At 45.4% G+C, this 17042-nt stretch overlaps 1 protein-coding gene across 3 annotated transcripts in view; it reads left to right on the top strand.

Annotated features, from left to right (window-relative positions):
* Window positions 1-756: 756 nt before the first annotated feature.
* RETREG1 (reticulophagy regulator 1) overlaps window positions 757-17042 on the top strand; it is a 105796-nt gene continuing 89510 nt past the window's right edge. The window contains exon 1 of one of the 3 annotated variants that reach the window (XM_030551740.1): window positions 757-1027. Coding sequence is in view for 1 of the 3 variants with exons in the window: in XM_030551738.1 (XP_030407598.1) it covers window positions 1839-1855 (17 nt within the window). In the remaining 2 variants the exon portion in view is untranslated. Of the gene's footprint in view, window positions 1028-1823; window positions 1856-1912; window positions 1990-17042 lie in introns of those variants that run through there. The other 2 variants (XM_030551738.1, XM_030551739.1) reach the window with 2 other exon arrangements.

Raw genomic sequence — 17042 nt, 5'->3', positions numbered from 1 at the left:
CCAGCGGGCCGCATGCAGTCCACAAAGTTATTTTCTGTGGCCCGCGAGCTCTTCTCAGCCTCCCCGCCCTCCCCCAGCATTTACCTAGAGTGGCTCCGGGGCAACGCGCACCAGGGACAGGGCACCTCCCAGCCTACCTGCCCTGCCCCTGCACCACTTAGGAAAGCCAAAAGAATGTGGGGAAAGAGAGGCACAGAGGCGTGTGTTGATGTTGCTTCAGGCACCAACCCCAGCAGCTCCCATTGGCCGCAGTTCCCCATTCCCAGCCAATGGGATATGCTAGGGGCGGTGCCTGAAGCAACAGCAACACATGCCCCTGTACCCTTGCTCTCCCACCTTCCAGCCACTTCCCAGAGGCTGCCCCCCCCAGCCCCTCCTGCAGTCAAACCCCTTGCCTTGAGCCCCTTGCCGCACCCTGCACCTCGACCCCCTGCCACACCCCTCCTGCACCCCAACCCACTGCCCTGAGCCCCCACTGCACCCCAACCCCCTGCTGCACCCCAACCCTTCTGAGCTGCCTGCTGTACCCTGCACCCAACCCCCTGCCCTGAACCCCCTGCTGCACACCACACCCCAGCTCCCTTCCCTGCACCCAGCCGCCACCCTGAACCCACTGCCACACCCCACACCCCTCCTGCACCCCACACAAACTCCCTGCCCTGAGCCCCTGTCACGCCCTACACCCCTCCTGCACCCCCTGGAGGATTTCAGGGAAGGTGTTGGAATGGGGGCAGGGAAGAGGTGGAAAGAGGCGGGTTGGGGCGGGGGGAGAGGTGTCAGTAATGCCAGCCCTTGTGGTGATTTGAGTTTGAGACCCGGGCAGTAGACCAACCCAGGAGCGGGAGCTGTCACTGACTGTTGGCTCCTCCTGCAGCTACTCAGGGCCCGACCCACGGGGCAGGGGGAAAGGCAGGAGTAGCACAGGACGCAGGCCCCCCTCCACACTCTGAGTTTAACAGCTGCAATCGTCTCCTGAGACCTCCCGCCGGTTCGCACAGCACCACCCTTACGAATGGGCTGAAGTGTGGTAAGTTGCCGTGGCAACAAACCAGCTTTGTGAGGCACGCTTAGCCCTACCCGGCCTGAGCCTCACCCAGCGCGACCAGCTGCCAACTTTCTGGCCTTGCAGTTCCCTAGCGCTGCCCCACCGTTGTGACACTTGCATCGAACCGCAGGCTTCAGGGTTGTCGCGTCACTCACATCGCATCTGCACAGCGCTCTCGGCAGCTCTGAGGCCGCCCCGAGGGGAGCCCACTTCCTCCCCCCTCCCCCCTCCCCCGGCCCAGACCTCGCAGCCCAAACCGGAGCACCTTCCCCGCGGCCTCCCGCCCCGATCCAGCGGTAGCGGGCTCCAGGAAGTACATTTGTGACGCAATCGCTCCCCTGGTGACGAGCCTGGGCGGAGCCGGAGAGAGACACACGGGGACGAGGCATTGCTGCTAGCAACGGCGACGAAACGCTCGAGCTGTGCGCGCGCGCCCCTGCCTCGTGTGCTCCCCTCCCAGCACCTGCCTCGCGCAACCCCCTGCCCCGGCTCCTCCCCTCAGCGCTCCCAACGGCTACCGGCCTCGCGGTGACGTCAGCCGCTGCCTGGCAGAGGGAGCTGCTGTGCGCGCGCGGAGCCCACCCCCGCCTCCCCCCGGGGCGCCGCGCCCTCGCCCCGCCCTGCCCCGCCCCCTCCCAGCTCGCACCCAGCAACCGCCGCCGAGACATGGCGAGTGCGGGGTCGCCGCGGCAGCAGCGGGGCGCAGAGGCGGGCGGTGGCTGCGAGGTCCCCAGGGCTCGGAGCGCGGCGGCAGGGGGGCCCCAGCAGTCGCTGCCGGAGCCAGCGGCTGGAGATGAAGAGCTGGAGCAGGTGTCAGGCGGGGCCGCGTCCGCGCTGCTGGGGGAGACCGGGCTGGCGCTGGGCGGCTGCATCGCGGCTGCTCTGAGCTGGGAGAGGCCGCTCCGCAGCCTGGGCGGCTTCGTCTGCGCCAACCTGCTGTTCTGGTGAGAGCGCCTCGCCGGGCGCGGGGGCCTGGGGGCGATGCCCCGCCCGGTCCCTCGGAGAGACCCGACCCCCCCCAACCCCGCTCGGAAAGTGCCAGCCTAGACCCCGACACACCCCGCCCCCCAGCAGCCCTTCCCCAGCAGCAGAGCCTGTGCCCAGTGCACCCTGCTCTCCGTTCTCTATGGGCGAGACCCCTCCCCTCTCCCCATTAGGGCAGAGCTACCCCCATGCACCCTCTCCCTTTATTCTCCCCCCACACCCTCTGTGAGGACACTGCCCCCTTTCCATTCCTCTCCCCAATACACCTCATTCCTTCCCCTTCCCACGCGGGAGACCCCCACTCTGCCCCTCCTGCCCTTGGGAGAGACCCCAGCCTTTCCTTAATATCGCCGTGATACCCAAGGGAGAGATTCCTCAGCACTTTTTTCCCTTCTTCTCCACCTTGCTGTCCAACACCCAGGACTGAACAGAGTACAGTGTTTCCTCTCTGCACTTATTTTCATCAATTTTGTCCTTTCCCAACAAATCTATGCTATGGGGATTAGACTCACCCAGGCACCAAATATCATCATCTGAGTTTGCGATAAAGGGGATACATGAATTCCAACGCATTTTGGGGAGGGAAGTGAAGCTCATGAAATTAAACCCCAATCGGGAAATGAGCTCTGCACTGGTAAAGTGGTCCACTGATGTGGAGTTGATAGTAAGGGGAGTGAGGCCAGAGGCATAAAGTTAAGCATGTGTGTGTTTTGTAGAATCAGTAGTCTTATTTAAAAGCCTATTGCAGAATAAGGGCTTTCTGTATTTTGTGTTTTGTGCAGCGGCAAGCATATTTTCTGTGCTTGACTCAGTCTTTTCTAGTTGGTTTAGGTCAACTTTGTGTACAAACAAGGAATATTTATAATTGAAATAGGCATGTTTGCATTGTGTTGAAAATCCACCCTGCGTGCTCCAACCCCAAATCTTTATAATTTAAGTAATTTATTCGTATAGGAATATTCTACATTTTTCTACTTGTGTTTCAAGTCTTCTTTGATCTGTGGTTGCACCAGTGCATAAAAAATCCCTACATCTATCACCAGGTCTTACATGTATTCTGTGTTCATACATTCAGCATTGTATATATACATACATCTCAGGGCTGAATCTTTTAATACAAGTGAGACTAGGGCACCAAGTGATGTTTTCTCCCGTAGGATCGTCCTCTTTCCTCCTCAGTACGGCAAGTAAGAGACAAAGCAAAAAAACAGGTGGATTATTGACAACTGCATTCAGTGCTGTATGACCTTGGAAATGTTCAGTTTTTAAATAGTATGCAGTCCAAATCATAAGGAAAGAACTTGAGTATTTTCTTACGCATCACACTACACTGGAAAATATTCTGTTGAATACAAAAATATAGGCCTGTACTCTTTAATTAAAGGGAATGTGGTGTCATTTGCTAATTTGAAAGGAGAGAAATGTTCTAGTGCCGAGGCTAGACTAAAGAGTTCTTTCCTGGCTTACGAGATTGAGCTTCAAATGAATTATGTATCACCTAACGATCCCAATTCATAATATACATTACTATACTTGCTATAGCAGGTAAGTCTCTTGCATTAAGAAAATAATTATGAAGTTGTACCATCATTTTCTAGATCTGTCAGATCCAGTTTCTGCAACAGTGGTTGCTTACAATCCAAAAGGGCCATAATGCCTTGTTGACTTGTTTTTAACAAGCTGTGTAATGATGAATAGTAGTATTGGTAATAGCACTAAAGCTGGTTAGATTATAAAATAATTGTATTAAATTCTGCATTTCAGGTAGAGATGGTTGCATTTGTTTAGGGCAGGGGTCAGCAACCTTTCAGAAGTGGTGTGACGAGTTTTCATTTATTCACTCTAATTTAAGGTTTCGGGTGCCAGTAATACATTTTAATGTTTTTAGAAGGTCTATTTCTATAAGTCTATAATATATAACTAAACTATTGTTGTTTGTAAAGTAAATAAGATTTTTAAAATGCTTAGATGCTTCATTTAAAATTAAATTAAAATGCACAGACCCCCGGACCAGTGGCCGGGACCTGGGCAGTGTGAGTGCCACTGAAAATCAGCTCATATGCCGCCTTCAGCATGTGTGCCATAGGTTGCTTACCCCGGTTTAGGGCATCACAGGGCTTCCCATTTGTCATTGAATTTGAGCATAACTGAGCATAAGGAATAGTCAGTTAGGATAAGGACATTTGGTCTGACTTGAACCTGTGGATTTGTAGATGGGTGCAACCATTGTTACCTCTGCTCCTTTAATTAAAAAATTGTTTGTTTTTTCTGTTGTACTCATGTATACTGTTGGTTTCGATGGTCTTATTGGCAGCTTGCATTCTACTATATGGCTACTGATATTTAAGTGAAATGGTTCTGTCAGAATTTCTAGTTCATGCTACATTCCTAGTGCCAGAGAGAGACAGGATGAAGAAAACCTGGCTTTCACTGCAGAGCAGTGCTTCTTGGGGCTTCATCTGTCTTATTGTGCAGGGGAAATTGAGAAGTGGGGGTAAACTAGGAAAGATTCAGGGGTGTGAATGATAGCCAGTAGCTTTGGCCTGGAGCAGCGAACCACGGCCAATGTGAGCCGCGATTGGCTGAACCTGCGGACACGGCAGGTAAATAAACAGGCCTGTCCCAGCCTGCCAGGGGCTTTCACTAAGCAAGCGGCGTCGGAAGTTTGGGAAATGCTGCTGTAGATGAATAAAAATGATGTAAATAACTTTTAATGAGTTTAAATGAGTATTGGATGGTGAAACACTTTATTCTTTTACTTCTCTGAATTTTCTTAAACCAATTAGTTATATAATACCACTGTAGTATATTATCCATTCATTGTGTTTTGTTTCCAATTTTTCTATCCATGCATATACAGTAGTATAATTTACAAGTGTAAATGGACTTACATTGTCACATTCAAAAGTTGCTGCCTCACAGTAAGGCTAAAATTGTTTGTGGCACAGTTAATTTAGCCTCTGCAAATATGCGTACTTATACATTTTACGAGGGAAAGAATGATTCTATATGGATGTTTGTATACATTGTTTTTGTTTGTGTGTGTGTAAAATGCATCATATTGTTGCAATTGTCTTACATTTCCTAGAGACATGACAGATGGATTTATGTGGCTTACAGTCCGCTGTGGGATAAAGTGATCTGCCTCAATGTGACTTTGTGTACTACTCAGAGTGAGCAAGAGTCCATGAAAGTTGTTGACAGTAACACTACATTAAACATTAATTGACATGAGGAAGTATATCTGCATTTACACAGCTTCTTCACTGAACAGGGTGGAGGGTGCGTGAGCTGGCTAGACTTCTCAAGAAAAAACAAGTGTAATCTTCTTGGGTTTTTTTGTGCTTTGTTTTTTTTTTTTTTTTGTCATTATATGAAGCCTTCTTTGTTCATCTCCTGAAAGAGTGCAGTGATACAAATATCGGAAGAGGAAGCAGCAATTCATCATCCATCCGAAGTGTCTGTATGCGTGGAGACTATGCTAAGAGAGTTTTTCCACCTGATACCATGAAATCAAACTTACTCTTGGGGGAATTCTGCACCACTTTGCATGTGCAGAATTCATATCCCCCATAGAAGAAACAGCCAGAGAGGTGCTACAGTTATACCTTTCGCTCAACAGGGGCTGTTATAGTGCCAGGACAGAGGGCAGCCAGCTCACGGGCTGGCTCAGCCAGCTGAAGAGCTGGAGGTGGCAGTGTCTGTGTTCCTCACAGCGCTCTGCCTGCAGGGCCAGGTGAGGAGGTACAGGATATAGACGGACAGACAGAACAGGGCACACAGAGCTGCTGGGGGCTCACATAGACTGGGGTTCAAAAGTGTTCCGGGAGGGACAGACTAGAGTGGGAGCACAGGAGCTAGTGGGGTGACAGCATTGAGCCAGGAGCTGAGTGGGGGGCAGGGACACATGGGGAGGGGGGTGTGGCTGAGTGGGAGTGTAGGACGACCTCAGGATGGGAGGGAGGGGTGCAGGGCCACATGGAGAGGAGGGTCCAGGCTCCTTCCCAGCAATTGTTCCCCTGTCCCTCAGCTCCTCCGTTACCTCACTCGTCCAAACCTCTGCACTGCTTTTGAGGGGTGTGGGAAATACGTTTCTGTATTGCAGTTTAAATGAATTATTACTCAAAGTTCTGTATTAATATGCCTAGTAAGGAATCTATTTGTCAGAAAAACATTTCCTGAACCTGTTTTGTTGTCTGTATTGTTACAGACATACTTGCTGACAGGTATTTTGAGTGCACTGCCCTCGCCTGCAGGCACTGCCCCCTACGGCTCCCATTGACTGGGAATGGGGAGCTGCGGCCGATGGGAGCTTCAGGGTGGTACCTGCAAGCAAGGGCAGCACATGGCAGAGCCACCCCACCCCCAGGAGCCACTGCTGGACATGCTGACCACTTCCAGGAGTGGTGCAGGGCCAGGGCAGGCAGGGAGGCTGCCTTAGCTCTGCTGCATGCTGCTGCCACCTTGGAACCGCTTGAGGTAAGTGACTCTGGGTCAGAGCCTGAACCCCTTCTGTACCCCATGCCCTAACCCCCTTGAGCCCCCTCCTGCATTCCAAACCCCTGCTTTGAGCCCCCTGCGGCACTTCTCCTACACCCCAACACCTTGCCCTGAGCCTCCTAACTCCCTGCTTTGAGCCCCTGCTGCACCCTCCTGCACCCCAACCCCCTGCCCTGATCCCCCTCTTGCACTCCACACACCCCCTGTACCCCAACCCCCTGCCGCACCCCATGCCCCTCCTGCATCCTAACCCCTTGTCCTGAGCCCCTTCCTGCACACCACACCCCCTCACACACTCTGCACCCCAACCCCCTCCCCCAGCCCTACATTCATTGCCCTGCATACAATTTCCTCACCCAGATGTGGCCTTTAGGCCAAAAAGTTTGCCCACCCCTGATATATATGTTGCTAAAGTATTTGATATGCATTAAGACTTGTGATTAAAGGAAAGTGGATTCTTCTCCTTATTTGAAATCTTCTAATAATACTTGGAATTTATAGTGCTGACCGTGCAAATATCTCAAAGCAATTTACTAATGATTTTTAGGTGTGAACACTCCTGTGAGGTAGGCAGATATTGCTGGGCTAGTTTTTCAAATGTGCACACACACACACTGTAAACAACGTCACTGGTATATGCCTATAGGCAAGTCACATATACATAAGGATTTGCTTGCTTGTATTGGAATGTGCATACATGCTATATGACAATCTGCTCTTTATTTTAACATTATGAGGAAGAAACTGAGCTACTTGACCTGGTGGCTAAAACCCAAATTTTTAAAGAGAGGTATGTGCCCTTGCATATGCCCTCATGTAGCATGCTATCTCTTCCTTCTACAAAAGTTCACATGCATATTTGAGGAGGGGAAGTTCATGTTTCAGTCTGGTATGTAAAGAGTTGTTCATAGCCACCCTAGAAAATTTGGTCTTCTATGACTTCCCCATTGTCACCCAGGAAGTTTTTGTCAGAGCAGGGAACAGAACCTCTAACCACAAAACAACCCTTTCTTTTTGGCCTTGCCTACATGAGGAGATTTTGTGCTTAAACATGATTTGTATCAGTTTAGTTAGCTGACATGATGCTGACCACAACTTTGCAGTTGGTGTAGTCAAGAATAAGTCATGTTCAGCAACGTCAGCTAACTCGACTCTTTAAAAATTGAGCTAAGATTTCCTGTTATAGTGGAGGCTCATCAGAATAAAATCCTCCCTTGCACACACTTTTGTACCAGGGAACCTCCATAGTACTCCTGTATCAGGAGAAGTAGGTATGTTGGGCTGCTAATGAGATTCTCTTCACTCTTTGCACACAAGTGTAGTAGTCTGTGTGCTGTCTCTGAGTATGCTTAGGCAGGCCAAAGAGGGTACACTGGATCCACACTTAGGCATAGTTTCCCCAAAGGGTTTAGTGAAGGATAGCATCCTTTATTCCAGTCTATAGTTAAAAGTAATGTCTGTGGAGGAGCTGCACAATAATCCTACTGCCTAATCTGGGTTGGGATGGTTGTTTTTCCCCTCCACTCCTTCCCTGCTCAGTTCCTTGCATAAAGATGACTTAGATAGTTTTTGAAGTGACGATAGGGTGTGAATTTCCTCCAAATGATCATCTAAATCACTCCCCGATGCTGATATGTTATCGGATGTTTTTGAATGTCTCGTAACAAATAAATTAGAGAGCCTTTATATATAGAGATAGAGATAGAGATAGAGATGTTCTTTGCTGTGTTTAGTTTAGTTTTAAGCCTAAAAAGAGCAGCGGTCCCAATATTCAGATCAATTACTGAAATTGCAAGTAAGTAAATGTAGATAGCTCACTCCTTAACATGTTCAGCTCTGCTTTAGTTTATTTCCTTTTTTACAAATTTGTATTATATGTTTCAGGAATAGTACAACAAATGTATAAAGAGCAAATTGGACAGTCCATACCAAAAGAGATTGCACTCTACATGCAAATATAAATTGAGGGACCTCATATGCCCCTTATTTATTTATGAACAGACATTGTGATAAGTCTGGGGTCTGCAGCTCAATAATATTCTACAGGTGGTGAAATCAGGAGATGGTGCTGCAACTCGCCAGAAAGTTTCCCCTCATATATCTTTTGGGGGTAGGGTGGGGGAGTTCTCTAATGGGGACATGGGCTGTGGTCAAGAATAAATTGTTTTGATTCAGTTTAAGGTTTATTGGAATGAAGGAAACTTGATTGAGATTAACCTTTTGGTTCAAAGTGAAGTTTTATAAGAAGAATTGGTATTCTGTGTATCGGTCATCCCCATAGTTTGCCAGACAAGTGACGAGGTCTGAAGACCTAGAGAACAGTGGAAGCCCACGTTTCCAGAAGCACATACTGTACACACTTTTGTAAATTTTGGAGTATGAGAAGATAAATTTCTCGTGTGTAAGAGTAAAACAAAGTTTTTATGTTTAATGTTTATTCCTATTTATTGTATATGTATTTTATGTTGCGTTGTATTTAAAAACTGGAATATATAAAAATCTACTTATTTTGTTTTATATTATCCAGCTAGAGCATTGTTTGTAAATCAAGGAAATAAAAGGGCACAAGTAACCTAACTTGTTCATCCATATGTTATGGACAAACCGGTCGGTGCTTCTGAGAAATGAACTAAACTTTTGATAAATGTACATGCCAAATGCACATCTAAACACTACATAGTGAGTCAATCAATCAGTGAAATATAATGGCTGTAAGAATATAGAGTGGCATGGCATTGTGTATAGGTAAGAATTTGCTGACAGAATGCGTCATGGTTAATCCTTGTCTGCATTTAGGACAATTACTTGTTACTGATAATAGAAATTCAGCAATGGCTGCAACTGAACTGGTGCTGAACACAGCTTAACTGTAAGTACCAAACAAAGTATACCATGTTCTGCATCTTTTCTGAAACAGTGGTTACATTTTGCAAGGATCAAGTGTTTACCTCTTCCTCTCTCAAGTGGCAGTTTTAATGCTGTTTTAGAGAGCTTAAAAATCAATTGTACACGGAGAATTTAAATTTTTCTTTAAACTTTTGAGAGATGCTTATTGGCATAATGTTTCATAGCAAACTATTGGATGCTATAAAACAGTGGCTCTCAACCTTTCCAAACTACTGTACCCCTTTCAGCAATCTGATTTGTTTTGCGTACCTGAAGTTTCACCTCACTAAAAAAATTACTTGCTTACAAAAGCAGGCATAAAATACAAAAGGGTCACAGTATTGTATTATTGAATCATTGCTTACTTTCTCATTTTTACCATATAATTATAAAATAAAGCAATTGGAATGTAAATATTGTCCTTACATTTCAGTGTATTGTATATAGAGCAATATAAACAAGTCATTGTCTGTATGAAATTTTACTGACTTCGCTAGTGATTTTTATAGTCTGTTGTAAAACTAGACAACTGTCTAGATGAGTTGATGTACCTCCTGGATAGGGTGAACCGACAGCAAGTGTGAAAAATTGGGAAGGGGGTGGGGGTAATAGGCGCCTACATAAGACAAAGCCCCAAATATCGGGACTGTTCCTATAAAATCGGAATATCTCGTCTCCCTGCTCCTGGAAGACCTCTATATACCCTCCTCCCAGAGATACATATACCCCTGGTTAAGAACCACAGATATAAAATATTATTGTTCCAAGAATCTGAGAAGATACAGAAAAGCATGGTCTCAGCCCTGCGTACAGTAGAACTCAGAGTTACGAACTGACTACTCAGCCACACACCTCAGTTGGAACCAGAAATATGCAATCAGGCAGCAGCAGATAGAAAGCAAACCAGTACTTTGTTAAATGTGAACTACTTTTAAAAGGGGCGAGGGGGGCAGTTTAAAAAAAAAAGTTTGACAAGGTAAGGAAACTGTTTCTGTACTTGTTTCATTTAAATTAAGGTGGCTAAAAGCAGCATTTTTCTTCTTCATAGTAAAGTTTCAAAGCTGTATTAAGTCAACATTCAGTTATAAACTTTTGAAAGAACAACCATAACATTTTGTTCTGAGTTATGAACATTTCAGAGTTACGAACATTCCCGAGGTGTTCATAACTCTGAGTTCTACCATAGTTTAAAATGTGCCTTAGCTGTAGATCACAGGGCCTAGAAATCATTTAAAAAATTATACTCTTTTTAGTTTGATTTTTTCTTTTTTAAACCAACTTCTGACTTGCTCCTATTCTTTTACAGAGATTTTTCTCAAGAGTAATTGTTATAGGAAGATTTTGCTTTACTATTGCAGTTAGGGTGAACTCATTCAAAAGGGAAGCATTTTTATTCCCATTATTTCTTTATGCCCAAAAGACAAGGGGAGTAGGGAGGCTAAAAGGCTTAAAATTAATCCAGGGCTGTATGGTGCCATAATTTCCCTGTTTTTCATTCATAGATTCAAAGGCCAATCGGGACTATTGTGATCATCTAGTCAGACCTCCTATATATACAGGCCATAGAATATCCCCAGAATAATTCTTAGAGCAGATTTGGTCTTGATTTAAAGATTTTCAGTGGTGGAGAATCCGCCACAACCATCAGTAGACAGTTCCAGTGGTTAATTACCCTCACTGTTAAAAATTTACACCTTGTTTCCAATCTGAATTTGTCTAGCATCAGCTTCCAACCAATGGTTCATTTTATACCTTTCGGTGATAGATCAAAGACCCATTATTAAATATTTCTTCCCCATGAAGGGACTTGTAGAAAGTAATCAAGTCACCCTTAAATCATTTTTTGTGACTCTTCTCTGAACCCTCTCCAATTTACCAAAGTCCTTCTTGAATTGTGGACACCAGAATTGGATGCAGTATTCCAGCAGTGGATAAGTAAGCAGAGAAGTAAAATAACTTCTCTACGCCTACTTGAATTTTCCTTATTAATGCATCTGAGGGTTGCATTAGTCATTTTGGCCCCAAGTGCAGTGCTGTGGCCTATGTTCAGCTGATTATTCACCGCAACCCCCAAATCTTTTTCAGAGTCACTGCTGCCCAGGATAGTCCCCCATCCTCTGAGTTTGGTGTACATTCTTTGTTTTCTTTGACCTATTATCATGACCGGGACGGGGGCGATCTGACCGACTGGTCAGAGCAAGTGTCCTGTGAGGAAAGTGTTTTCTTTGTAAGATTTCAAAAATAATACATGAAACACCAAGTGAACCTTCAGCGAGCAGGATAGTTGTAGTTTAAAAGTGACTGAATTAACCTGCCAAAAGATCTTTAAAGGGCCCTGGGAATTGAAAGTCCAGCTTGCAAGCAGGTCTGTTTGTGCACAGATGCTGGGTGGAGAGCCATACTCATGCCTAGTCCTGATGAATCTCTCTGCTACATTAAGTCTCAGGTGGCTAGGTTGGGAGATGTTGCGGGTAATTGTGGGTGGAATCAGGATGGTACCCTTTGTTGATGTTTTTAAGAAAAGGCTTTGTCCTATAGATTCATAGACTCTAGGACTGGAAGGGATCTCGAGAGCTCATCGAGATCCTGTCCCCTGCGCTCATGGCAAAACCAAATACTGTCTAGACTATCCCTGATAGACATTTATCTAACCTACTCTTAAATATCTCCAGAGATGGAGATTCCATAACCTCTCTAGGCAATTTATTCCAATGTTTAACCACCCTGACAGTTAGGAACCTTTTCCTAATGTCCAAACTAAACCTCCCTTGCTGCAGTTTAAGCCCTTTGCTTCTTGTTCTATTCTTAGAGGCTAAGGTGAACAAGTTTTCTCCCTCCTCCTGATGACACCCTTTTTAGATACCTGAAAACTGCTATCACGTCCCTTCTCAGTTTTCTCTTTTCCAAACTAAACAAACCCAGTTCTTTCAGCCTTCCTTCGTAGGTCATGTTCTCAAGACCTTTAATCATTCTTGTTACTCTTCTCTGGACCCTCTCCAATTTCTTTACATCTTTCTTGAAATGCGGTGCCCAGACCTGGACACAATACTCCAGTTGAGGCCTAACCAGCGCAGAGTAGAGCGGAAGAATGACTTCTCGTGTCTTGCTCACAACACACCTGTTAATGCATCCCAGAATCACATTTGGTTTTTTTGCAACATCACACTGTTGACTCATATTTAGCTTGTGATCCACTATAACCCCTAGATCCCTTTCTGCCGTACTCCTTCCTAGACAGTTTCTTCTCATTCTGTATGTGTGAAACTGATTGTTCCTTCCTAAGTGGAGCACTTTGCATTTATCTTTATTAAACTTCATCCGGTTTACTTCAGACCATTTCTCCAGTTTGTCCAGATCATTTTGAATTATGACCCTGTCCTCCAAAGCAGTTGCAATCCCTCCCAGTTTGGTATCATCTGCAAACTTAATAAGCATACTTTCTATGCCAATATCTAAGTCATTGATGAAGATATTGAACAGAGCCGATCCAAAACGGACCCCTGTGGAACCCTACTTGTTATACCTTTCTAGCAGGATTGGGAACCATTAATAACTACTCTCTGAGTACGGTTATCCAGCCAGTTATGCACCTACCTTATAGTAGCCCCATCTAAATTGTATTTGCCTAGTTTATCGGTAAGAATATCATGCAAGACCATATCAAATGGCTTACTAAAGTTTAGGTATACCACATCCACCGCTTCTCTCTTATCCACAAGACTCATTATCCAATCAAAGAAAGCTATCAGATTGGTTTGACATGATTTGTTCTTTACAAATCCATGCTGGCTATTCCCTATCACCTTACCACATTCCAAGTGTTTGCAGATGATTTCCTTAATTACTTGCTCCATTATCTTCCCTGGCACAAAAGTTAAACTAACTAGTCTGTAGTTTCCTGGGTTGTTTTTATTTCCCTTTTTATAGATGGGCATATTTGCCCTTTTCCAGTCTTCTGGAATCTCTCCCATGATTTTCCAAAGATAATAGCTAGAGGCTCAGATACCTTCTCTATTAGCTCCTTGAGTATTCTAGGATGCATTTCATCAGGTCCTGGTGACTTGCAGGCATCTAACTTTTCTAAGTGATTTTTCACTTGTTCTTTGCGAACAAGGGGCTGCTAACAGGGAGTTTTGCAAGGGAGTTCTCCAGGTGAAGGAGGAGTAAATACAGCATCTGTGGGGTAAGTTACTGTCTGTAGTGTGTGTTTGTTTGTGTTTGGGGGTTACTTGCTGTGTGCTGAGCTTGTGTTTGTCAGTCTGGTGGGTGGGTTGGTTGTTTGAAGGATCATGTGCTGTGGCTGGCAGTGGATGCTGTGAGCTTCACAGGAAGATTGGAAAGCTAGAAGCCTATGGTAATTGGCTGAGCCTTAATCAGGGGGCGGGGCATTCACTCAGGCCAGGGCTTTATAAAGCCATGCACAAGCAACCAGGGAGCTTTGCAACCAGGAGCTACTAACAGAGAGTTTCGCAAGGGAGTTTGGAAGGGGAGCAGGAAGGGAGTGGGGGTCCCTTGTCGGTTCTAACCGTGCCCCTATATTCCCCTTAAAACCTATAAACCAAACTACATTCAAAACTTCTTTCTTTAAATCATCCTTTCATTAACTAGGAGACAATGCAGGCAGAAGCCCAGCAGCAGGGTGGGGGCTATCTAGTTTATTGCACCAAATGTAGCATGTATGATTACCTGCCTTGTGGGCAGGTGGCGTATGTGTGCAGTCGGTGCAAGGAGCTCCTGGCCCTCAGAGACCATGTACGGTCTTTGGAGGCCAGGGTGGCGGAAGTGGAGGAGCTAAGAGAGGCAGAGAGGTATGTTGATGAGGCTTTCAGGGACACTGTAGAATTGTCCCACCTCCAGTCGTACAGCCCCTGTGCTGTTGAGGAGGAAGAAAGGCCCAGGGAAGTAGAGCAATCAATGGAAGCAGAGGGAAACCTTCCCATAGTTGGGACCTTCCTTCCAGATGGTGCTAGGGTTGCCTCTCGCACTGAGGTTACCTCTTCGGAGGATGGAACTCCAGTTGCTAGGAAAAGGCAGGTGTTAGTAATGGGAGATTCGATCATTAGAAAAGTAGCTAGCTGGGTTTTTGATGACCAGGAGAACTGTATGGTGACTTGCCTGGCTCGTGCGAAGGTTGCGGATCTCTCAAGGCATCTAGACAGACTTATGTGTAGTGCTGGGGAGGAGCCGGTGGTCGTGGTACATGTAGGTGCCAATGACATAGGGAAGAGTAGGAGAGATCTACTGGAAGCCAAATTTAGGCTGCTAGGGAAGAGACTGAAATCCAGGACCTCTATGGTGGCATTCTCAAAAATGCTCCCAGTTCCACGCACAGGGCCAGGTAGGCAGGCAGAACTTCAGAGTCTCAATGCGTGGATGAGACGATGGTGTAGAGAGGAGGGGTTTATGTTCATTAGGAACTGGGGAAACTTTTGGGATGGGGGGAGCCTGTACAGGAGAGATGGGCTCCACCTAACCAAAGTGGAACCAGACTGCTGGCACTAAACATTAAAAAGATTGTAGAGCAGTTTTTAATCTAGGAGATGGGGGAAAGCTGACTACTGCAGAGGAGCATGTGGATCGGACACAGACTTCTCTCAGGGGAGAGTCTGATGATAGAGAATCTCCATGTTATAGTCAGGAGCAGAGGACAGAAGAGGATAACGTAAGGGCCAGATCAGATGATAAACAGTCACATAAAAAAAGTATCTGGCACATCAGAAAAGGGCAGACAAATAAACAGGGACATGTTTTTCAAGTGCTTGTATGCAAATGCTAGAAGTCTAAATAATAAGATGGGTGAACTAGAGTGCCTTGTGATAAAGGAGGATATTGATATAATAGGCTTCACAGAAACCTGGTGGACTGAGAGCAATCAATGGGGCACAATCATGCCGGGGTACAAAATATATTGGAAGGACAGAACAGGTCATGCAGGGGGAGGAGTGGCACTATATGTGAAAGAAAATGTAGATTCAAATGAAGTACAAATCTTAAGCGAATCCACATGTTCCATAGAATCTCTATGGATAGAAATTTCATGCTCTAATAAAAATATAACATTAGGGATCTGTTATCGACCACCTGACCAGGACAGTAATAGTGATGATGAAATGCTAAGGGAAATTAGAGAGGCTATCAAAATTAAGAACCCAATAATAGTGGAGGATTTCAATTATCCCCATATTGACTGGGAACATTTCACTTCAGGACGAAATGCAGAGATAAAATTTCTCGATACTTTAAATGACTGCTTCATGGAGCAGCTGGTACGGGAACCCACAAGGGGAGAGGCAACTCTAGATTTAGTCCTGAGTGGAGCGCAGGATCTGGTCCAAGAGGTAACTATAGCAGGACGGCTTGGAAATAGTGACCATAATACAATAGCATTCAACGTCCCTGTGGTGGGAAGAACATCTCAACAGCCCAACACTGTGGCATTTAATTTCAACAGGGGGAACTATACAAAAATGAGGGGGCTAGTTAAACAAAAGTTAAAAGGTACAGTGACTAAAGTGAAATCCCTGCAAGCTGCATGGGCCCTTTTTAAAGACACCATAATAGAGGCCCAACTTCAATGTATACCTCAAATTAAGAAACACAGTAAAAGAACTAAAAAAGAGCCACTGTGGCTTAACAACCGTGTAAAAGAAGCAGTGAGAGATAAAGACTTACTTTAGAAAGTGGAAGTCAAATCCTAATGAGGCAAATAGAAAGGAGCATAAACACTGCCAGCTTAAGTGCAGGAGTGTAATAAGAAAAGCCAAAGAGGAATTTGAAGAACAGCTAGCCAAAAACTCCAAAGGTGGTAGTAAAATGTTTAAGTACATCAGAAGCAGGAAGCCTGCTAAACAACCAGTGGGGCCCCTTGACGATCGAAATACAAAAGGAGCGCTTAAAGATGATAAAGTCATTGTGGAGAAACTAAACGGATTCTTTGCTTCAGTCTTCACGACTGAGGATGTTAGGGATTTTCCCAAACCTGAGCTGGCTTTCATAGGTGACAAATCTGAGGAACTGTCACATATTGAAGTGTCGCTAGAGGAGGTTTTGGAATTAATTGATAAACTCAACATTAACAAGTCACCGGGACCCAATGGCATTCACCCAAGAGTTCTGAAAGAACTCAAATGTGAAGTTGCAGAACTATTAACTAAGGTTTGTAACCTGCCCTTTAAATTGGCTTCGGTACTCAATGACTGGAAGTTAGCTAATGTAACGCCAATATTTAAAAAGGGCTCTAGAGGTGATCCCCGCAATTACAGACCGGTAAGTCTAACGTCGGTACCGGGGAAATTAGTCGAAACAATAGTTAAGAATAAAATTGTCAGACACATAGAAAAACAAACTGTTGAGCAATAGTCAACATGGTTTCTGTAAACGGAAATCATGTCTTACTAATCTATTAGAGTCCTTTGAAGGGGTCAACAAATGTGGACAAGGGGGATCCAGTGAACATAATGTACTTAGATTTCCAGAAAGCCTTTGACAAGGTCCCTCACCAAAGGCTCTTATGTAAATTAAGCTGTCATGGGATAAAAGGGACGGTCCTTTCATGGATTGAGAACTGGTTAAAAGACAGGGAACAAAGGGTAGGAATTAATGGTAAATTCTCTGAATGAAGAGGGGT

Source organism: Gopherus evgoodei, chromosome 2 (assembly GCF_007399415.2).
Source record: "Gopherus evgoodei ecotype Sinaloan lineage chromosome 2, rGopEvg1_v1.p, whole genome shotgun sequence".
NCBI lineage: Eukaryota > Metazoa > Chordata > Testudines > Testudinidae > Gopherus > Gopherus evgoodei.
Note: the sequence above shows the minus strand (reverse complement) of the source record. Positions and strands in the feature narration are given on the sequence as shown.